The sequence below is a fragment of the Dermacentor variabilis genome, chromosome 2 (assembly GCF_050947875.1).
Source record: "Dermacentor variabilis isolate Ectoservices chromosome 2, ASM5094787v1, whole genome shotgun sequence".
NCBI lineage: Eukaryota > Metazoa > Arthropoda > Arachnida > Ixodida > Ixodidae > Dermacentor > Dermacentor variabilis.
Window position 1 is genome coordinate 225,046,355 of NC_134569.1, and position 24,097 is coordinate 225,070,451.

The window sequence follows — 24,097 nt, forward strand, 5'->3', positions numbered from 1 at the left end:
AATGCAACAGAGTTGTTCAACAAGAAATACATGGTTTCACAAACACTCCTCTCTAGATGCAACGACTTACGTATTAACCTTTGGCCATACACGCCAGAGGAGTTATTCACGAGTAATCACCTTATGAGGATACAATCACTTTCACAATATTTCACAGGAGTTGGCACTGGGTGCGTTACCTTGCACAGCCACCAATATTGCTGGCACTGTACCAAGCTTGCTACCTTCGCGGAGAGCCAGGAATTCTGTCAGCCGTATATACCAGCGTGCCCAGGGCCCAGTTGTGCAAAATGTTGTGAAGGTGTGTGCTTGAGAATAGTGCCCCAGGTGTGCCATCTAGAGCACCACTAATAATAAAGAAATCTAGTAACCCCATGACTGACTTTACATAAAGTCAATTACGTATTGACAAATTGCATAAAGTCAATTACATAAAGCTGTGTACGGTCAGTCCAAACCCGACAAGTATGACTTAACAAATTAATTTGTTAACATGCTCGACACAAATATACAGTAGATGCCCCATAAAACGAATTCTGTCAGGTTGAAGTACTCGTAAAGCTGTCAGATTTCTCAGATCTCTCTGTGCCTTGGATTGCTGCTTGCAACGCCAAATCTAAATGCCCAAGCAGGGTGCCACCATGCGTCACCTGTGAACACGGAATTAATCAGAGAATGCACTATTTGGAAGGCCCTGCTCTGTTGGTGAAATTTCTTGTACGTATACTCCGTCCCGACGCACCTCAAAAAACTTTGCTCGGATTGTCGGCTGGACACATCGTAGGCCAGCCATGAAAGCCGGCTCCAGCTTGGCAGTGAGCTCCGTGCCCTTGAGGGTCTCGTCTCGGTACACGTGATTGACAAGCTCCAGAAACTGGCCATTCAGCTCGAGCTCGTCGGGGAAGCGCTTCTCCATGAACTGCATCATCTTCACGAGCAGGATTGACTTCTCACGCAATGTCGGTGACTGGTTCACTGCAAACGGCGATTTGCTCTTCACCCAGTCCTCCACCATTTTGGTAATGGCACGGAGAACCTGCACGTCAAATAAAGGCGCATGGTTACATTTTGCCTAAAGGACATGGAGTCCACAGCATCAAAAGCAAAGCCTAAGTGCTTGTTTGCCTCACAAGGCAGGTGATGGTGATGGTTGAACAAACTAAGTTAAGTTGCCATCAGTGACAAGTCAAAGAGAAACAAATGTAATCAATAAAATTAGGGGTGTGCAAATACCGTATAGTGGATTTCAAATTGAATATCGCATCGAATATCACAAATGTCTTCATAAAATTTCATGCTTACGAGTTTTGGGCAAGGAAATATGGTGCTGCACATACTTGTGAGTCCTCAAGCATTGTGTAACAAGATTGTAGCAAGCTATCAGTAACTTAGGTGCATAGAGATAGAGACATACAGTACGGTCTACTCTTACTAGGGGAAACGCCAAATTAGTATGCCTGAACTGATTACAGCACAGTTCTAGCACATGAACGCATGGAAAATATTCATTCTTTTATCAAAAGAATTTCTGTTGAATAGAATCAGGTGCTTTTTTTCCTATGAAACTAGAACTCATGACATTCTGTAGTACTGAATATCCATGGGGTTCTCAGTTTAATAGTGGACCTGTGTTTTGGGGCAATGTTTTATTTATTGCACACAGAGTTTTTCTCCTCAGTTTGTAAAATAAAGAAGGGCTAAACCAACTTTACGGCAGTTGGGATCTCGTAAGGCCAATCTGTGCAACAGATGAAATGACCACACATCATGTGACTCGATCACCGCTCCGCACCTAGCTGGCACAGACAGTAAAGAGCAGGCACCATCCGTGCTGTTTCATTGTCAGGTTCGGCATGATTTGCCACCTGTCAAACAATCTGAAATATGGAGGGTCACGGAAAGTTAGCGCAACGCTCGCCGTCCCTCCCCCCATTCTCTCGTTTATATGCCATCCCTTGCTTTTGTCTGCGAGGCGGTTTGTCGGCTTTCCGATTGTTGCACAGCTGCTGCGAACAGGTCTGCGTCAGTTCGGCACAGCTCAGGCCCAATGGCCAAGGCAGTGTGACCATGACGAAAATTTGCTGCAGGCCGTCGTGGAATGCTTGCCGCTAATATAGTCATTCGGGTGGCTCGGGCAGTTGCAGCAACGTGAGGTTCGTAGCCGTGTATCCAACACGATTGCAAGCAAATTGGTGGCTAATTGGCCCAATCTTTGCACTTTATGAAAAATGCGCTGCTTTTGTGCCATCCCCTCTGTCCGTGTTGTGTTACGTGTCGCGTTATCATTTTGACGGGTCCAGTTGACTTGGACTAACTTTGTGCTGGCAGAGGAGGCCCTGGCCAACGTGATGCCGTTCTGCAAAGTGCGGCGTTCGGGTGCTGTGCGCGCGAACCCCGTAGCGGACTGACATCAGGAAGCACAGTGACTCAAAGTCTGCTACTGCATCAGTGAGAATAGTCCGTCTATGCCACACTCTGTGCTCCTTTTATGATAAGCGAAACGCTCACTTGGTAGAATTCAGCACGAGGGGCTCCACGGTGCATACGACATCTGGCACTGCGCGGATCTCTACATGAAATATATCAGTTACAGTAAAACCTCGTTAAACCGCACTCGCTTAAACAGCAGTTTCGTTTTAAAAGTAGTAAAGTCAAATCCCCGACTCAGCGGCCATTGAACGTAATGTGTTTTGTATCCGCATAAATCATACCAGCTGATTGGGTAGGCATCGGTTAAAACGTAGCGTTTCCACTTTTCGTCGCACAAATACGGCGATGCGTCGTCTCCATCGAGCGGCTCCGGCAGAACAAAAAGCCTCAGAGATCGGAACAACGGCCTCCAAGCGCCCTGCGCGTTTGCGTGCGAAGCCACATCAACATCAACATCACTTCGGCGCCGTGCATGGCCATGCCAGAGAGTGTTGTGGCATCGTGCAAGCAAGGATTCGCGTCATGCCGTAGCTCGGATAACAAAAAGGCACCGAGTGCTCAGCATAGAAGAAAAATTAGACATCGTCTGTGCTATCGAACGGGACACGGAGAAGTCGGCGCTGGCACGCGACACGGATCTGCTGTTGACTACAATGTGTGGCATTTGGAATGCGAAGTTTCTCGGCAGCGCTGCTGTGACCGCGAAGAGATGTCGGCTACAAGGTTCAACTTTTCGCCATCGTTGCCTCTGTTGTTGCCGAAGTGTCGACTAGCGACAGTGATGAGGACGGCATGGAAAGCGACAGCACGGGCGATTTAGGCTCAACAGTGGCAGAAGCTGCGCGTCACGTCAGCCTCGTGAATGCAATCGTCGCGACGAGAACAGCAACTGGCAATTAAAAAGGCGCCCCGGGACTTCTGCAGCATTACTGCGCGCGTGCACGGAGAATACATAACGCCAACGAGGAATCTTCCATGCCAGTGTTTGCCGAGAAGAAGGGGCTGGCTGAAAAGCTGGCACGCAGCTTTACTAAGTTTGAGGCCGCTGTTGTCGTGCTAGGCCGCCGCGGCATCAAACGAAAATAACACTTTTGTTGCGCGAAGCGAATAAATAGTGCATGCCTTTTTCCCATTTCATCGCACTGCGTGAGTTCCATTTTCGACAGGTAAGTGGGCGATCTCATGCTAATTCGGTTAAACAGTACGACCGTTTAGTACGTACTTTTTCCGAGCTTCAGCCAACTACGGTTTAACGAGGTTTCACTGTACAGTAAAACCTCGTTAAACCGTACCCGCTTGAACAGTAGTTTCGTTTTAAAAGTAGTAAAGTCAAATCCCCGACTCAGCGGCCATTGAACATAATGTGTTTCGTATCCGCATAAACCGTACCAGCTTACTGCGTACGCATCGGTTAAAACGTAACGTTTGAACTTTTCGTCGCGCAAACAGGGTGCTGCGCCGTCTCCATCAGGCGGCCCGGCAGAACAACACGCCTCAGAGATCGGAACAACGGCCTCCAAGCGCCCTGTGCGTTTGCGCGTGAAGCCACATCAACATCAACATCATTTCGACACGGTGCCAGAGAGCTTATGGCGTCGTGCAAGCGAGGACTCGCGTCGTTCCGAAGCTTGGATAAAAAAGACGCCGGGTGCTCAGCATAGAAGAAAAATTAGACATCGTCCGTGCTATCGAACGTGACACGAAGAAGTCGGCGCTGACACGCAACAGGGATCTGCTGTTGACTACAGTGTGTGGCATTTGGAATGCGAAGAAGTTGCTCGGCAGCACTGCTGCGACCGCGAAGATATGTCGGCTACGAGGTTCGACTTTTCGCCATCGTTGCCTCTGTTGTTGCCGAAGTGTCGACTAGCGACAGTGACGAGGACGACACGGAAAGCGATAGCACGGGCGATTCAGGCCCGACAGCGGCATAAGCTGCGCGTTGCGTCAGCCTCATGAATGCAATCGTCGCGACGACAACAGGGGCGCGATAACTAACTCTATTCCAAATGAAAATTATTCCAAACTCCGGCACCCGTAATGAAAAAGGCGCCCCCGGGACTTCTGCAGCACTACTGCGCACGTGCACGGTGAATACGTAACGCCAACGAGGAATCTGCCATGCGAGTGTTTGCCGAGAAGAGGGGGCTGGCTGAAAAGCTGGCACGCAGCCTCAGTAAGTTTGAGGCCGCTGTTGTCGGCGTGCTAGGCCGCCGCGGCATCAAACGAAAATAACGCTTTTGTCGCGCGAAGTGAATAAATACTGCATGTTTTTTCCCCTTTCATCGCACTCTGTCTGAGTTCCATTTTCGACAGGTAAGTGGGCGATCTCATGCTATTCGGTTAAACAGTACTACCGTTTAGTACGTACCTTTCCCGAGCTCCGGCCAACTACGGTTTAACGAGGTTTCACTGTATTTGAAAAAATCGAACAGTAGATATCTGAATTACCATTTGAATTATTCAAGTGCTCACTATTCGAAGTGTTTGATATTCGAGTATTAACAGGCTGCTCATGGCCGCCATCCTTGCGACACATGGCATGGTGGCCTCTCTTTTTCGATGCCATTTGAAGAATCACATAGGTCTCTTTTCGTAGCTAACCAGTGACAAGACTAGCATTAGATTTACACGGCAGGCACGAAAGTGTCATGGCTGGTTGCGTGCGTCTGCGCAGACAGGGGATGAGTGAGGGAGAGGGGGGTAGGGGAGTGAGCGTCGCGCAAGATCTAAAAGGAGTTCGTATGAAGATCTAAAAATCCTTGACACGTGGGTAATTAGGTCAAACCTGACAAAGAAACGGTGCGGAGAGTGTCTCCTCTTCACCGTCGGCGCTGGCTACATGTGGAATGGTGATCGAGTCACGTGACGCGCAGTCCGTTCATCTGTCACACAGATTGGCCTTACCCACCTGCTGTAATGTGTTCTGTAAACTGATCTCGTGTTTCTCTTTATCTGATAGGACTTAAGGGGGGACGCGGCCCCTGAAAACCGAAAAATCGCGAAAAAGAAGATTTTTGAAAAACCGTATTTTTGGTTTGTATGACTCATGAACTACCTGTTCTGTAATTATCAGCACCTAATTTAACCGCAAAGTACCAAAAGCAAATGTTACTTTTGCGGCCACAGCGGCCCACAAAACACGCGCAAATGACGAAATGAAGTCAAACTTCGCGCGCGCACCATTCCTGGCCCATGCGGCCTGCTCGCGCCATCTTGGTGTCGTTTTGACCATGAATTCTTTGTCTCTGTTTTGCCGCCTCGCAAAATGCCATCGTTGGCACGGTTGAGGCGCCATTGGCGTTTTCCCGCGATGCAATGCGGAGCACTGATTGGCCGGAGCAGCGCATTCAAATCCTGCAGGCTAAAGTGTGCCTGCCATTGGCTGCTGTGCGGGCGGCGGCGGCTACTCCCTTTGATGCCGCACCCGCCGCGCTCGCGTTGTCTTGCTCCGTCCGCCTCAAGATGAGCTTTCGAGCTGCTCATCGCCTTGCAATATGTTTTAGATTATTTTCTCTGCTTTTTTTTTTTTCGATAGTTCTTTGCTGCACGTGATGCCAGCAAAGCCCAAGACAGAGCAGATGTTTGGTGCGCCGGAGCGCGATATGCGTTTTGTACGAGCATCGAACTTCCGATCTTCCGCAGCGAGTGCCGACTGCGTAGACGCTTTTCAGCGGCGGAACTGTGCTGTCGGCTGTCGCCAGTCGAAAATCCGACACATTGAGTGTGCCTGGAGCCGCAAGAGCTAATTAGAATCTCCGCAGGAGCTTTCCAATAAAAAACACGTGTTCAACTTTAAGGCCTGTTTTCTCGGAATGGATTTTTTCGCTAGTAGTGGTGCTGGGGAAGGCGACATCTCAAGAACCGCTCCTCAGATTTTTATGCCGTTTTTTTTTTTATTCTGTTCCTGAATGACTTTTCCAGGGGGTAACAGGCTTCTTTTTTTGAAAGCTGGTGCAGTTAACTTATACTAAGCAATTAATTTTTGATGAATGTGGTCATTACTGGCTACATCAAATTCAAAGTTGTCTTAAAATTTTTTGGAGGGGAAATTAAAGAAAATGGCTCTTTAGCCCCCTGGGATATCTATCAAGGGATCATCGCAGTGAATTTCAGCTTCCTACGATGTCCTGGCATTTCTCCAGGCTCTTCCTCAGGCATATACATGAACCACCTAGTTAGACTTCAATAACTCTTGAACTAATAAACACATCTTCGTGAAACTTTGCAGTTCCTCATAGTTCGGTGGTGTGAATAGCCTCCCCCATTAAGGGAAAATGAACATTTTGCTAAGGTGTTGCATGTAACTGGTATGTGCAAGCCACTTCCCTGACAAAGCCCAATGTTTCATTCCCCGCATCGCAACTCATGTGCCCTCAGCCTCCACAGGTCCCATGCAGATGCCACTTTCGCTGACAACCACTTTCATGAGACCCTAAATGACAAGCAGGGGACACCTAAGCATCTATGGGCAACAGCGTTCCTGGCACAGTGCCAAGCACGCTGTCTTATCACACAGCCAGCATTGATGATGCTGATGGAAAATCTCACGATAGTGATTGTGCTTTCAAAAGTGAACGACTGAGAATACCACCCCAGAGAACACACCAGTGTCCTGAGCTACGGAAGTGATTTTTTCTTTTATTATTTGCTTCCTTCTATGCAACGAGTCATCGGCATCCCCAACAATAACAGTTGTGCCTGCCAGCTCCTATGGTGAATGTAAGTGCTTCTAAGCCAAGTAAGTTGGTGCAACCTCTAAGGAGATGAGAATACGTGGACGGAAAATTCAAATAGGCAAGCCCTTACAGGGACACAGGAGGAGTGTCAAGTAAGACAGCATGGCAAACAGCATTTTCGAATACCACAAACATCATCACTTTACATTAAGCAAACTCTTGCTAAACAAAAATCTAACTAAAACATAGGCTTGAATTTCGACTGCTCACTTCTAGCGACACCATGACAGCTTATCAATAAACAAGGACTACAGTCAAACCTCATCATTTACTATATACATTATCAAGTAAATAAAGTCAGTCATACGTCTGAGAAATGCTTCAGTGGAATACGTTAGTGACCCCTTATGAGATGAGCAGTTGCCCCGAGCCACCACCTTGACATCGGGCGACTTCTCGATGAGGCCAACCAAGATGGCCCCGATGAAGGCCTTGCGCATCTCCTGGCCCATGACGCCGACGCGGTTTTTGACCAGGTCCAGGCTCAGGATGAGCAACTCCGTGCCCATGGAGCTGGACTCCTGGCCACCCACGCCACCGCCGATGCCGCCTGGCGACAGGTGCTCTCGTGCCATCTTCTGCAGCACGTGCATGAAGGGCGTGATGAGCCGGTCAATGTAGCACGGGTGGTTGACGCAAGCTGCCTTCAGGATCATGAGGCAGCCAAACAGAGTAGACGGTGGTGCCGCTGGTGACTTCTCGTATGATGTCAGGCCCTCGTACACAACCTGCGGGCCAACGTGTACACAGTACGCATTAAGAAGCTCCACTCAACAGTTGTTTTGCTAGTTGGTCGGCACCGAAACTACACACATTATCTCAATGCAAACAATGACACCTAGCTGGATATTGCTCAAGATATTTGATTGTAGTGTATGTGGACGTCCCTGACTGCATTATTAAACAAGGCCGTATGTATGGCGCCACGTGAAATGATAAGAATCAACAACTAGATTTGACAAAAGGTAACAGGAACATTGAGGGGGGGGGGGGGCAATCAAGGCAGCACATATCAAAACTAGGGGCATGCAAATACAGTCAAACCTTGATGTAACTAAGTTGTACTTGCAGCGAAAAAATTTGTTAAATTGCAAATTTTGTTAATTCGAGGTTGTAAAATTTTAGCGATAAAAACAACTTTGCAAACTATCCTGGTTGATAGTATCTTGTCAGTAAGCATTTATAAACAAATCACAAGGTCGGGCGATGATTGTGCGGTTATAAGCACCAGTGTGTGTGGTCGAGATTGCGCCGAGAGCAATGCACCGATGTAGTTCGCGGCATCCGAGATTTGTGTGCTTTGCATCATGCGGTAGCATAAATCTGGGACGCCATGGCCGACCATCCTTAGTGCTTGCAGCCGTTCTCAGATGGCGCCCATAAACTAAAAGCACAAATGTAAAAATACACAAAAGTTTGTCCAGCAAAAAAAAAATAAAATAAAAAAATAAACCAGTATTGCCAAAAGTGCTTGATGGTGATAGCAAAGAGACTGCACACGAAGTAAAGTCTTGTTTTAGGCATGTCATGCGTGCTCAGGCAAACATGAACAAATCTCACTCGATGACTATGAACTCATTGTCACAATGCGAGAGAACGCTTCGCACAGTGTCTCGGAAACTTGAGATTACGTGATCAACTGCCAACATTCGATGCCCAGGAACAAAAAGCACATCAAGGCACCAATGGTTTCGACGCATGTCCCATATATGGACACGTGCGAAGAGACATGCGAGCTAGGGAACGTCGGCAAGGGTGAGTACCACTCTTTCCACAGTGACAGAGGGAGTAGCCCAACTTCCTGGCATAGCTTATAGGTTTCTTGCGTGTAACCTACACACGTCCACCCCAGCTCACAAGCAAACTTGTACCCACTCTATCGCCAGTGTATCAAGAAGAAGTGAATGGGTGCATTGGTGAACCAATGCGGCAAAGCATGGGTGACGGCAAACACACCGACAGCTCACAAATGTTTGAAGCTCAACGTTTCGTGACGGTCCAGAGAGTAAGCAAGTGACTAGCGATAATACGACTTTGCTGCAAGTTATCACAAAGTGCGGAACACCTACATTACAAGCCCTGTGCACATTAAGAACAAGTTTATTACAACTGAGCACTCCTGCAGGCAATTTGGCAGGAAATAAACAATGCCAACGCACAGCAACACGGTCACCCTAAGTTTCGAGTGCTTTCCGCCAGGGCATTCAATCTCCTTTAAGAGCGTGAGTCTTCGACGGCAACATTTGAAAAAACAGAGCAGTTTCGTAGCGCTCCAGCACGCCGGGCAGCTTTGTCTGCAGCCACTGCTGCTTTGCCTCTGTGTCCAAAGATGCCGCTTCCCCTACCACGTTTTTATAAACGATTCCGTGCCGCTCTTTAAAGCGCTGAATCCAGTCTCCCCCAGGCTCAAAATTTGGGCGTCCCAGAAGAAAAGCGAAGTTTTTCGCTTTGGTGGCAAGTATTGGCCCACTAATAGGCACATTATGAGCGCGGGTTGTGATGAACCACTGGTAAAGCACCTCTTCAACGTCAGTGTACAAAGGGTCTCTAACCCTCTTTTCTGCTGATCGGCATGGCCGCTGCTAGCTCCTGCCTTCACAATCGCGGTGCTCCCGGTTTTCAAGATGGTTGATATCGTCGACTGGGCAAGCCCATACTTCTTCATGAGGGCACTCACCTTGAAGCCGCGTCGAGAGTCCTGCAAAATATCCATCTTCGTGTCAAGCAACACAGCTTTGTGCTTTGTCGGTGCCATCTTCAAACTGGGTCACTTTTTTTTTATAGGTTGTACCGTTGGTTGCAGGCTGCTTCGGTGGCGTCAGCCTGCTATCGTGAGAGAGAGAGACTGAATGCGGGACGGGCGCCACCGCGCCGCATTGCTTGTCGCTTCTTTTTTTTTTTTCTCTCTCTCTTTCGGAGCGACTGTGGCCGAGGCGCATGAAGCAGCTAGCGCCATCCTGTGGCGCACTGTGCCTACTCAGGTACTCTCCGGTGCGTGGGTGGGGCTGGACACGCTGCGCGGTAATGGCAGCAGATACGAACTTGCGGAGGTAAATATCGCCTCGTCTCGACATCGTTTGTTTCAGGGAACTAAGCAATGCAAATGTTACGATTACTTGGCACGGAAAACGCCGTCCAGTCGGCAAAATTTTGATCACTATATCCGATATGCAGTGAATAACCTATCGTTATAAATGGTTTTTTGCAGTGCAGTGACCATCCACCAAGGCCCATGTGTGGAGAAATACCTGCCACCTCAAGAAAATCCCACACAAGGGCAACATCGTGACACAGCTCTGGCAAAAGAAGAGAACGCTGCTTCCTGGACCCACCTTGCCAACGAATACGACAGCGAACTGATTGTGCAGTTTGTGACCAGCCCTGAGCAAGCCTCAGGGTTCGTGCTTCTTCCCTCAAGGTGGCTCCCGCGCACTTGGCCGCTGCGATGGCACGGCTACCTATTGAGCACACGCTTGCCCCATCATAGTCGGCAAGAACACCGACTAAGATAAAGATCTAGCACGCACCAGACACAGAGGATACATGCGATGACAAAGGTCTGTAAGAACGCTCCTTTCTGTTAGTGCACAGCCATAGGCTAGGGTTGCCTGACTTTCGAGTAGAAAGTGCCAAGAACTGACATGGCGGGCAATAAGGTGTTGTTTAGTCCCTGTTAAGTAGGTGGCATAGGTGCTATTATCTCTTCATGATGTTGTTGTTTACACGAGTTTTGTTTCAAGTTTGGGGTAATTAAAATCTGTTTGCTGCGCTGCTCTGCGTCTCCCAACCCCATCTCTCCTAACATCCGCACGCCCCGAGATCGGTGACACTCTACAGAGGGACTTCGCGTGCATCGTGGGACACAGCAATTTTGTAGCAAGTGTCGCCAGCTGCAGCGTTTCAAGGAGCGCCAAGATAACATCGGCAGGGTTGTCAGCGGGGAAGCGCAGTCTGTCGACCACGAAGCTGCAGTGGCACGGGTGGAGACAAACGTTGGACAGCTGCTAGAAAAACACAGTGTCAAGGATTCGTTCAACGCAGATGAGACAGCCCTGTTCTACCCGATGCTGCAGCAAAAAACCTTGGCCCTCAAAGGTGAACACTAGCAGGGCAGTAAGCAGAGCAAGGTCGACCGTGTTGCTTTGTGCCAACATGGATGGGTCGGAAAAGGTGCCAGCCCTTTTCTGACCCATCGGAAAAAAGGTTGGCAAAAGTGCGTCACCACTATGCTTCAAAGACAAACAAAAGCTCCAAGTGAGTTATGTGTCCAGCTGTAAGGACACGCAGCCTCTTTTTCGAGATTAAGTGTGCTCTCTTTAAACATGTGTGCGAGAGCAAAAGATTCTGCTCTCTCCAAAAAACTGCAGCATGGCTATACGATCACGGGACTGCACAGCAGCATAACTGGGGATGCAATTATTATGCGTGAGAAAGCGAAAATCCTAATTTTCAAGAGAAAAGTTGTGGGTGCACCTCTTGTGCAAGTGCATTCATTATACTAGTATATATGGCATATTGACACATGTACTTGTTTATCTTTATCGGGCGGCCAGATTTCACCACCTAACAAATGTTATCGCACAGCGCAGGACGCGCCTGCATGTATAGGAATTTTCTGGAATGTTATCGGTGGTTCCATCCGCTGTCTGTCACCGAACCTTGCGTAATCTGATTGCATGTATGCGCGACACGAATGGTGTAGAACTTTGTGAATGACACGTGGGTCCCAGCGATTACTCTGGAACATTTGATGACTGATGTATAAAAGCTGACGTGCTTGACCTGCTGATCAGATTTTCGCCGATCGCCGACTGTGTTCGCCGCTATCGTTGTGCTTTAAGTGTAACTTGCTTTTGAGGGCACAAGTTCGCAAAATAAAGATTTAGTTGCTCCATTTACAGTTTTGCTACTGTGCGTCCCAGTTACTACCACGTGACAATATTCTCACATTAAAGGAAAACAACTGAAGGGGCTTGCTGCACAAGTTAAGCTGCAGAATTAAAAAAAGAAGTCGGAAGTGTAGAAGCCCTGCTTGCATGATGCAGAAGGCATAGGAAAAATACAAGAAAATGTTTTGCAGTTCTTTTCTAAGCAATCACCATACATAGCAAACAGTACACCACCATTACATTTCGGTTGGGTGCAAGTGCAGCTTTTAGCTTGCTTATTTGTTACCTGTGCAGCACAATGCCCAATCCTGAGCTTATTACAGTAAACCCTCGTTAACTCAAAAGTTGTAAAATCCGGGCAAAATTTCGAGATAAGTGGAGTTTTGAGTAAAGCAAAATGCCGATAATTTCAGTGACCGGGTCAGTGAAAGAGCCAGTAACAACCAGCACTGCTGACAAACGCTCAACAGCACGAGGGGAGCTTTTGCAATAAACGCAGAATTACCAGGAAAAACTGAATTTTATTATTTTGGAAAGAAGAACTGGGTGATGCTTGCCTGCTTTGCGTTGGCATTCGGCGCGAGAAAAGCGTCCTTGAGCTGCTGAACAAACGAGCTGACAAACAACGGCATGAGCCGTTGTTCGTCGCCGCTGTATTTAACTTTGTTGCGGAGCAAGCGTAGCAAGTTTCTTGTTTCTGCAGTTGTTGGCACTTCTCTAGGTTGTTTTTCGTCAGCGTGATCGCCGTTGTTCACTGCCATTTCAACAATGTCAGCGTCGGACAACATTCCGGTAACGGCAAATCCAACTCGTAGAGTGCGTACTCTTCAAAAGTGATTTCGACGTCTTCGGCATCACTGGCGCAGCCGGTAGCTTTGCGAACTTCGTCGCAAAGTTCATCGCAACCACTGAACTCGTCAATGTCTGGCTCGAGTGATAAAAATACCTACCCGATAAAACCCATGAGCCACCGCGCGCAAGCGGCGCACACCACGTGACTCCTTCCAAGGTTACTTGATGCTGTTGACAGAAAATGGCTGCATCCGCAGGAATTTTGTATTCTCCCTTAGATAGTGACCGCGTTCGGCACTTAGTAGGAATCAAGTGCTCGCTCAGAGCCTGTATCGCCTTTCGGTAATGGCCTTTGCCTTCAGCCGTCCCGGACAAAATTTCGAGATAACCGTATTACGCAGGAAAAATGCTTTGAGATAAACGGGAGCAAATACATAACACCTATGAGTGGGAAAGGCGCGCTGTGGAATACTTTCGACTGAGCCAATATTTCGAGATATGCGAGTTCGAGTTAACGAGGGTTTACTGTACTTGACTGCAAATGCGACGAGCAGAGGGTCAAATGCCTCTGAGTTTACAGGCATTTGATGTTGTATAAGGCACAGGACGGCGAAAACAGAAAGCTAGTGGGAATTACTCAATTTTTCAAGTTAACATTAGTCAAATACATAAACATTTAGTATAATGGCTTACTGGCTTAATTTTTTACCATCGACAGTGTAATTGTGATGTTTCAACATGTTGAAATAACCAAACTTGCTAATAAATGTACATGCATATCATCATTAGATATTCGAAGCTAAGTATTCATGTTCAATTTGTCTGAGAAAATTTTGATGCAGTCGCCGACTGATTTTCCAGAGTCCAAAAATTCGGGCACGCACGATTATTCGGTCTGCTTCGCGGCACCGCCATTCTCCCCATAGACCATAATGTATAACAACTGCCGAAAGTTCAAACACCTTGCAACCTCTCGTCTGATTTTTCCGACACTCCTTCAGCCAACTCGATCAAGAGCATCATGCGCCGACTCTTGACTGGTGCATGGTTCGACTTGCTGAACGCCATTTTTTGTTTTGAACGGAGCCTCCTCGCTGCCCCACGAAGTGGCGCTACTGCAAATCCCCGCTCATCATCATCGTTTCTGCCTGGTTCGATAGGGTGGCTCTACAGCAGTTCCGGTTTCAGCTTAGTAAGCCATGTCAAGACAACCCAGCAGCTGATTTGTTTCTTCGTGCACGACGCTGCGAGTAGGCCAGATTTTTCGTTTGTGCAACTGGTATCGGCATGGTGGTGTTTGCTTTGTTTGCTGTGTTGGGGTTCTGGTGATCCAATGCGGCATACGGAAACATCGCGTCAAGTGTCTAATGGCGCCGACAGTGCACGCGCAGACTGCGCTGGGGAATGCCAGCAAGCGGGTGCCGGGAGGCCTAGGATTTGTCGCCTTCCGATGTGCTCCCTACTGAAGCCGAAAATGTTCTGCAGAGACCTGTGCAGTGGTTGCATTGTGATTCCGGACACCATCTCATTTGACAGTTTCACAGGTGCTGACACTGCTGTACTGACATGCGCAGAACTTGACGACGGCGAGATCATTCGTCAGGTTTCTGGTTCACCGCCGGACGATGACTCTGAGTCAGAACATGACACACCATGTGCTACGCTGCCGTCGCATGCGGAGCGTGCACAAGCAGTTACTGTGCTTTCAGCCGCCTATAGTGACCGTATGACCCTCTCCCGAGATTCAGGCTTATCTGATTGCGCGTAAACGGAACAGCGTACAACGGCGCATTCACGATTTCTTTAAGCATACTGCTGAGCCTGAATAAGTGCGTGGAAATAAAGGATTTCGTTTTTTTTTCTTCATCTGCTTTTTCGGACACCTGTTTATTCAGAAATTTCCGCAGACCCTGTTAGGTCTGAATAAATGGTCGGCAACTGTATTCGCACACCCCTAATTAAAACCCATGCGTTACAGCTTGGGCTTGCCTGTAACAGCACGAAACCCGTTGAAGAGTAGCAAAACATACAGACACACTACTAACCCGTGAAAACAATGTTGAATTTATCTCCAGTCTTTGTAAGAATTTCCTACTGTAAGTTCCTCAACTGCCCCCCCCCCCCCCTTCCCACCTTGCTGATGGATGTGTAGAGGGACTCCAGCTCCTCGTGCCGCGAGGCCATGCTGGATGTGGTTGGCTCCGAGGGGAACAGGCCCATGAGCCGTGACAGGAGGGCGTGCACGGCTCGGATGACCTTGGAATTGGGGCACGTCATGCAGGCAGCAATGCCACGTTGCAGAGGCTTGAGGCTGGCCAGGATGGCCTCGGGCCGCAGAATGCTCAGCAGGAATGCCAACAGCTCCAGTGCCGTGCAGATGTTGCCGTAGTTGGGCTGAGCGCTCTCCTGTACCGTGAGGGGCCAGGAGGGGGATGGGGTCAGCAACAGGAGCAACATCATACGACCGCCTGACAACCAGTGCAATGGTTTGATGACAGACACCGAGGCTGCAGTGCTGGTGAGTGGGTGGAGTGTAAACCGAACTCTATGATGTTGTCCCCAGCAGCAGAACAAAATAGCTAATGAGCCATCGTGGCAGGCACACCACCAGGAGTAAATTCTTGACAAATAGAAAATCACTGATATGGCAAGGAAGCTTTACCAAAAGAAATACTGGTACAAAAGTACAGCTATTCGTTTCTCGCGATGCTCAACTCTCCTGTCCCCTGGTGTTTGTATTACCGACAACTCTTGTGTCTCGTTAAAACTTGGCTTTGTCTCGTGACCCTGTCCTGGTGGTGGAGGTCAGCGTTACAGTTACGCAGCTACAATGTAACATGGCGAGAGCGGATTGGTGTTAGTGCCACCTGACTGTGTGAATAGCTTGAATGCAAGAGCAAGCTGCATTTGTCTCTTTGGCACAGAAAATTTGTATGGTAATTTTCAAGCAGGCTGCCACAGTGACCGTAAGATGTACCAAACTTTCAAGAAATTAAAACTGCAGTGCAACATCATTTCATTCAAACAATCGCACATTCATTTTTATGTGCACAGTTTTTGTATGTATTGCAAAATGTACATTAATTTTCAATCATTTATGTAGCAACAGGTTGCTGTAAGCAATTTTCCATGGAAAATGTTACTTATTACGTAGAGACAGTTTTCAGTGAAAGTATTTGTAAACAGCAAACAAAAGGATCCACACGGTATGAATCTTGAACTTACAAAAAGAGTGATATTTGTTTATATTTTTCATAAATTGATCCCCACATTTTTATCCAGTCATTTGAAAGCTGAATACCATTTTGAGCAAGTCCCTAATCTCAATGCAAAGCTTGAATACTTTCACAGCCCAACAAGTATGTCGTACATTTCTGCCACTCAAACGTGGAAAGAGTAATATATGCTCATTGGGAAGCGAGTGTGCATCACACAGAGTGTCCTCGAGAGATGACTCTTGCAGCGCAATGGGAACAAACGGTCACCATGTGGCATACCACAGTCATGAGGAGCTTGTCAAACCAGGCCAGCTTGAGCTCCGAGTTGGGCCACACGTCTGGCTTGAGGGCCGTCTTGAGAAGCGCCACGCACCGCCGAGACAGCACCTCCCCTTGCGACCCAATGTTTGTCGATGACTCGTTCACCTGCACATTTGGGTGACACAACACTCACGAAATGGTAATCTCCCTCGCAAACGCTGATCACACCTTAGACCTTGCACACAATTACGAGGGCATTTCAAAAAATAGCAGCAAGCTTGCCACATAATCCTCTCTGAGGGCAGTCCCCCATGCATGGGATAAAGTATTAAATGACAGAAATTATCAATGCACGGGCCATACTCCCCTTTCCGAAGCCCACCTCATCAACTCCAGCCATGCTGGCAACAACGTGTCAAAGCCAACAATGTGGTGCATGCCATGTCCAAGTTCTGCAGACCATGTCCAAGTGGTGCACAATAGCACCCAAAGTTTGCACATTCAGCAGCTTGTCAGAGTAATTTATAAACATGAAGCATTGCTGTTTTAATGTAACTTGTGTATCGGAACAAATTCCTAACACTTTCTTGGGCATTCTTTAAATTAATGAAACCTTATGTTCATTGCGTTCTGCAGCAGAAAATGTGTTTTTAGCTGTGTGATGCTTAACCAGAACAGAGCATGCATTAGCCAGTGCAGTGAGCTAACCCAGCATGGCTGCACTTCCCCCACAAACAGTTCACGTGTGCTGTTGCACAGTGAAGTGTCATCATTGCGACCGCAGCACTTCAGGCACGTGCAGCTGCTACCAACAACTGCATTAAAAGCTTGCGTCGATATCCTCACACATTTCTGTTGTGTAACTGTAGTGATGGCAAGCAGATTGTTTTCCTTCCGTGTCCTGTCAATGTGGGCCAGTACTTTGTCTGGGGGGCTGAACCAGGACTAAGGACGCATTCACACCGGCGAGTGACAGAGGTTGCACAACCGACCACGACCAGTGACCAAGGAGCAACTCGAGGCGACCAAAGCTCACATTAGCAAGTGCAGCCAGCCCATTGCCAGACCAAAATTTCTTGTGCCTGATGCCAGTCACGTTTGCTCACACTGCCATCGTACAGAGTAATCTGCTCCTGCACCACTAATTGGTTCAGTAGGCTTGCGAGTGCAGTCATGGGAGTGAAAAATAAAGCAGCCATTGAAAGACTCAAAACAGTCGCTTTTCAAACAAAGCGACCATTTGCGCTTATTTTTGACCAACTAGGTCTTGCAACGTCTGCAAGTTGCTGCTGTGAATGAGCCCTAAGGTGGCATGGCGAACATGTGGGTAGGCTCTGAGGATAACCTGCTCTTGTTCATTTTTGGTGAACCACTCCTGTGTCAGCTTTGAAGGCACTGCTAGCAATGAGTCAGGTAACAAATGAAGCTAAAATATAGACTTGAGGTTTGCCATACAACCACAATTACAGTGGCATTTCGAGGAAAATACATGCCGTATTTACTTGCATAAAGAATGCACTATCTTTCCTGGAATACATGTGCAAAGTTGGGGGGTGCCTTTATTAGGTGGGGTAAGTTTCGTAGGTTTTTTATTTCTTTTTTTCCACGGAGACCTCTACGGAGTAGAAGATACAAGGAACGATTTGGCATAGAGTACGGCATCTGACACGCCAAAATGGCAGCCAGATCTGAATCGTTTGTCGTGTCATAGCGGCAGATTCTATGTCTGGCATGAGACAAATGTAGGAGAAACACAAAGCTATTTAGTATTCGATCGGGAACTACAGCACGGTAAACCACCTTGGATCTGGCTACTGTTATGGCAGGTTGGACACCCTTATCACACGCTGAATCACACCGTGTATCTCTTACATTTATCGTACACCAAGCGCCGGATCCGGCACTACGGCACGGCATACTGCCTCTGATCTAGCTGCCATTCCGGCATGTCAGACGTCGTATCAGATGCCAAATCGTATCGTGCGCCTCATACTTTTGTTGCATGTTGGGAGTCCAATTCAGCATTACAGCATGACAAAACACCCCAGACACAGCTGCGATTCTGATGCGTCAGTTGTTGAGTCGCACCGTGTGTCTCCTACTTTTGTGGCACGTCGGGAGCCCGATCTGGCCCTATGGCACGGCAAAACACCCGAGATTCCGCTGCCATTCCAGCACATTGGATGCAGAATCGTACTGCGTCTCCTACTTCCTGGCAGCAATTTCAGGTTGCTATCATTATGCGAGGAAAACAAAAGAAATCATATTTTGATTGGAAAAGTGGATGGTGCATACATTATGTGAGTAAATACGGTACTTACAGTCAACACCAGATAATTTGAAGGCTTTTGTAGCTCCACCCTATAGAGCCAATGTATAAGGATGTATGAAATTAAGGACGCTAAACTCTTCAGTCTAATTTTCCGCACTTCTTACTGTGATGACAGGTCTGAAATTGCATTAATCGAAGTCACCTCAGCCCCCATTTTGATTATCTCGCAGCCTCGAATCAGTGCTCTTGCACACCAATCTTCTATACTAGGCCTAGCTGCTTAAATGTTCGCTTACTCAGCTTCCTGCTGTTCGGTACTGTGTTTTTTATTGACAGAATTCACCTCTGTAAGCAAGTGCCCCGACTGTACCTTCGTCATTCTTGCCGATAGCTTCGTAGCCAGCGAAGGTTTAGGAAGCGCAGCACAATGCTGTTTCCACAAAGCCAGCTTCGCCACAATACAACGGTGTTACGCAGTCAAGCATGCGCAATGTTTTTTGGTGAAGCATACCACAAGCGAAAAGTGTTACTGTGATTATACAGTAACCCTTTTAAAGTAAAAAGGGTTACATATTACAGTGAACAACCAATCTTTAGGACTCCTAAGGACTGCAAAAACATCCGAAAAAATCAGACAGTCTGAAAAAACAAGTGCATGTCTTTAACTGCCCTCAAGGGCTCGAATTGCCAAAGCCACGTCTGAAATAGCTTTAACCCTTTGAGGGTCAATGACGTAAATATACGGCGCCGCGAACAAGTCCGAAAATGGTCGATGCCGTATATTTACGTCTCCGTCTGTAAGTTTAAAAGCGTGCTAATTTTCTAACTTTTTCTTTTCTGTCATGTGCTGCCAGTATGTGGGAATACATGGAATTTTTTTCGCGCCTCACTCTCTCGGTTTTCGTTGCATGGTTTGTTTTAGCGCTAGTTTGCTGCCGCATGTCTATATAGTACCGCCCGTGCATTGGCGTGCGCGCGGTTGGGTGGCAGTTTTCATTCTGTTATTGCAGGCGTTTTCAGCTTCTTGCACTTACAAAACTGATGGCTATCTCGTTACTAATCGCTCAAAGGGCGACCGCCTCTTTCTCGCTCGTTCAGTGCTCACAGGGGTGCGCATAGGAAGGATGCCACTGTGCATGCGTTTCCGCTGCTTTTTTCTTTTTTGACACTCGCGAAAACTAATTGCCTATGGTTGGCGATAAGATGAAGATTAGCAGAAGTTTGTCACACGTTTTGCTTTTTTGACGGGCACACAACCACAGTTTTCTTCAGTGCATGCACCTATGCAGTTCGATTACGCTATGGATGTACATATTAGATATTAGTGAAAGAGCAGGAACATTTGAGTCTTGCGAAATATTCTGGTGTGCGCATTTTCAAGGTGTTGAACTATGTGTATTAGAATGCATCAAATTTTTAATGCTTGTAAGTTTATTTCCTTTTTTATTGTTGTTATTCATGAAGGAAGAGTACATATATAAAAACGCAAAATATAATTTTTTTCACTTTACGATCACCCGAGAAAAATTGAGGTAAATTCTTTTCTAAATAAGTCCCTAAGAAGAATTGAAATCTGCAATAAAAAAAATCCACCCTGGATAGTCGCATATGACGAAATAAATCGACCCTCAAAGGGTTAAAGGCCTGTCAGTAAAATTATTAGGCATCGCAGTGCTTGTAGTGTGACATGAGATGGTGGGTGTGTGCATGTGTAATCATAGCTGCTAACCTGTAAACTATGAAATTCGTATATTTCCTGAACACGACATTAGCCACGTTGACATGAATGTAACGAAAGTGTATCACATTAACTTTCGAGCGTATCGCATCTCATTTAAAGAGGTAATTCACTAGAAGGCATATCGCATCAAATGTGTCAAGCAGGGGTAGTTTGAGATGGAGAATGCGCATTTCAGGGGCCCAGGTAAGCAGGAGCGTTAAGACTTCACGCAACATTTGCTAAGTCATAAAACGATCCCAAATTTGTCAACTCCATGAACAATTAGGAAGGATTGGCAGATATGTATAATTAAGGAAAACATCTTATGTTCCGTGACAGTGGGACCTTTGCACTCTCGATATGCTGCACCACAATAAATTGTGTATGCTTGACCGTGTAACACCACTGTACTTCAGCAAAGCTGACTTTTGGGAACCAGCGTTATACAATATTTTAGGCGTGTCCGTGCCCTGCTGTGATAAAAGACAGCGGGTGCATGCACATGTAATTAAGGTACACATTTCATATCCTATGAAAGTGGCCCCTTTGAACTGTTTGTAATGTTTCACTGCAATACATGCGTATGTTTAACCGCATAATTACTGTATTGCGGTGAAACTGACTTTCAAGAACCGGCATGATGCAACACTTTAGAGTCTAGACCCTTGCTGTGCTTTTTGAGGGTCAACACCACCCATCAGGATGACGAAGTTCCCATTGCTGATAGCAGCAAATCCTTTAAATCGAAAACACTGCCCTGAACAGCTGGAAGCTTGATAGGGAACATCTAAGCAGTCAGGCACAGCAACAGGTCTAAAGAGACTACCATGGCTGCCACTGAACTGGCATGTGAGTGCTGGTTCAAGGCTGCGAATTATCAAAATGGTGACCGTGGTCGCTTTAATTATCGTAAGAACCTGTGTGTAATACGAGGTTTTTTCCTATTATTAGCATCCCAAAATTTTGCCTCGTATTATTAGCGGATACGAACAAAAATTTCAGTCACAAATTTGGGCTAGAAATTTTGGTTTCGTTATTGCTGCGTGACTACAGCATCGTTTCATTATTGTCGAGTGGGCACGTTGCCAGCACATGTGCAAACACCACTTCGCGAAGTGCATCTTTTTTATTCCGCATTGAAGGACCAATATGTCCGGACCACGAAAACAGTACTCGGCTGCTTTCAAGAGAAAGGTTATTTTAGCCGCACAGGACATCGGCAACAGTGTGGCCAGGAGGCAGTTTGGCATCAACGATGTGGGGATGCGCGACTCTCACGCGTCCCCTGGTATGTTGTTCTCCCGCATGGGTCCCGTCTCCTGTAATCCGGTTTTGCCGCATGGCCTGATGCCCGCGGCAGTCGGTCTGGTTGAAGCGCAGTACGAGAGATGGCGCGAGTGTTGCACTGCTCACGCCACGTAACGGCGGGGTTTACTTGGGCATGGAAAGGAGAAGGTGCTTCCTCTACGGTTCAGGTTTGGCAAGTGCTGCGGACGTTCTGCACGTGCGCCGATCCATGCTTCTGCGAGACTGTCTCATGAGGCCTCGTTCGAACGCGCCACCGTTCGCGTGACCGTACATGCGAACGACCAGGCGTCGGTGTCCAGCATGGGGCAAACATATTCGCTCGCTATCCGGTCGCGGTGAGTTGGACTTTCTAGATTTGTCGTGCGCCCATCGGCATGTTTTGGGGATAGCAACTCAGCTAGCAGGCATTGATCTATGAAAGGTGCAATAAATGCCCTTGTGATTGTTTGCATTACTGTGTTGTCATTCCTTTGTCCCAAGACCACGGGTGAGAACCCCACAAGGGCTACCGAGCCCCGCCTTCAAAGCGAGCAAGCACAGGATTTATCACTACTACATGTGCCATGCTGGATTTTCCTTATGTCACCGAACTTCGATTTCACAATAGCTTTTGAAGAGCTGCTTGTGCCTTTCCAGCGCCACATTATTTCGCTGCACAAGTCCAAGAACTTCCAACTAGGGCAAATTGGCAATGCTGAACAAACCCCGGGTTATTTGGACATGCCATCGCACCTCACCGCGCACAAAAAGGGCTCTAAAAAGTTTTATGTATGTGAATCTGTATGTGAATGTCCGGTGCACTGGGAACGAGAAAATGCGAGTTACCGTCATGTTGTCGTGCACAGCAGACAGGCGCAAGCTACCGCCCTATGTCGTCTTCAAGCACAAGACAGTGCCTAAAGGTGAGGAGCTGCAAAAAAATGTGGTCATGAGATGCCATAAGAAAGGCTGGATGAAAAAGAATCTTTTGCTAGACTGGATAAAGTCCATCTGGTGTAGACGGCCAGCGCACTGTTGTCGTTTCTGTCCATCCTCGTGCTGGACACATTTCGTTGCCATTTGGCCGACTCAGTGACGAGGCTGTTGTGCGAATCTGGCACTGAACTCGTCGTTATCCCAGATGGGATGACGTCTCAGCTGCAGCCTTTAGATGTTTGCGTGAACAAGCCACTCAAGGATGCAGTCAAGCGGTGTTACGCAGATTGAATGTGCTCAGGTGAGCTTGCAGTGACCCCGACCGGGCGGCTGAAGCGGGCGTCGCCAGCCACACTATGTAAGTGGATTGTGGACGCATGGGCCAGCATACTAGAAGACCTTATGCGTCGCACATTCAAGAAGTGCGGCATCTCGAACGCGCTCGATGGCACAGAGGATGAGTACCTCTGGGAAGATATGTCTGACAAGGAACTATCCAAGAGAGCGCAGCTGAGGAGGACAGTGATTGAAGTGCAGAGTACAACTTAAATAAATGTTTTCCTAGAGTTTTCCTAACTCGTATTATACGCGGATAAAACTTTATTTTCCATTTTGCGTCCCAAAAACTCCACCTCGTACTTTATGTGTGTTCATATTATACAGAAAAACCTTGTTAATCCATACCCGCTTAATGGGGGGAGCGCCCCTTGAAAACCGAAAAATCGTGAAAAAGTCGATTTTTGAAAAACCATATTTTTGGGTTGTATGTCTCATAACTACCTGTTCTGTAATTATCAGCACCTAATTCAACCGTAAAGTTAAAAAAAAAACGCTACTTTTGAGGCCACCATGGCCCACAAAACACGCGCGAATGCTGAAATGAAGTCAAACTTTGCGCGCACGCCATTCCCGGCCCATGCAGCCTGCCCATGCCATCTTGGTGTCGTTTTGACCGTGGATTCTTTGTCTCTATTTTGCCGCCTTGCAAAATGGCATCGTCGGCGCGGTTCAGGCGCTACTGGCGTTTTCCCGCGATGTGATGCGGAGCGCTGATTGGCCAGAGTTCAAATCCCGCGGGCTAAAGCGCGCCTGCCATTGGCTGCTGCGCGGGCGGCGGCGGCTGCTCCCTTTGATGCCGTGCCCGCCGCGCTCGCGTCATTGTTGCCCCTTGCTCCGTCCGCCTCAACTGAGCTTGCGAGCTCCTCATCGCCTTGCGCTATCTTTTAGATTATTTGCGCAGCTTTTTTTTTTTTCCCGCTAGTTCTTCGCTGCACGCGATGCCGGCAAAGCCCAAGACAGTGCAGTTGTTCGGTGTACGGGAGCACGATATGCGTCTTGTACGAGCATCGAACTTCCGATCTTCCGCGGCGAGTGCCGACTGCGTAGACGCTTTTCAGCGGCGGAACTGTGCTTTCGGCTGTCGCCAGTCGAAAATCCGACACATTGAGTGTGCCTGGAGCCACAAGAGCTAGTTAGAAGCTCCGCAGGAGCTTTCTAATAAAAAAACACGTGCTCAACTTTAAAGGGCCCCTGAAACGGTTCGGACAAATTTT

At 47.6% G+C, this 24,097-nt stretch overlaps 1 protein-coding gene across 9 annotated transcripts in view; it reads right to left on the reverse strand.

Annotated features, from left to right (window-relative positions):
* Positions 1-24,097, reverse strand: part of Nipped-A (Transcription-associated protein Nipped-A) — a 435,149-nt gene that overhangs the window by 149,918 nt on the left and 261,134 nt on the right. For all 9 annotated transcript variants that reach the window (XM_075682662.1, XM_075682661.1, XM_075682656.1 and 6 more), the window contains 4 exons: positions 16,348-16,494; positions 14,984-15,256; positions 7,547-7,897; positions 743-1,036 (listed from right to left, as the gene is read on the reverse strand). In XM_075682662.1, the coding sequence (XP_075538777.1) occupies positions 743-1,036; positions 7,547-7,897; positions 14,984-15,256; positions 16,348-16,494 (1,065 nt within the window). The remainder of the gene's footprint in view (positions 1-742; positions 1,037-7,546; positions 7,898-14,983; positions 15,257-16,347; positions 16,495-24,097) is intronic.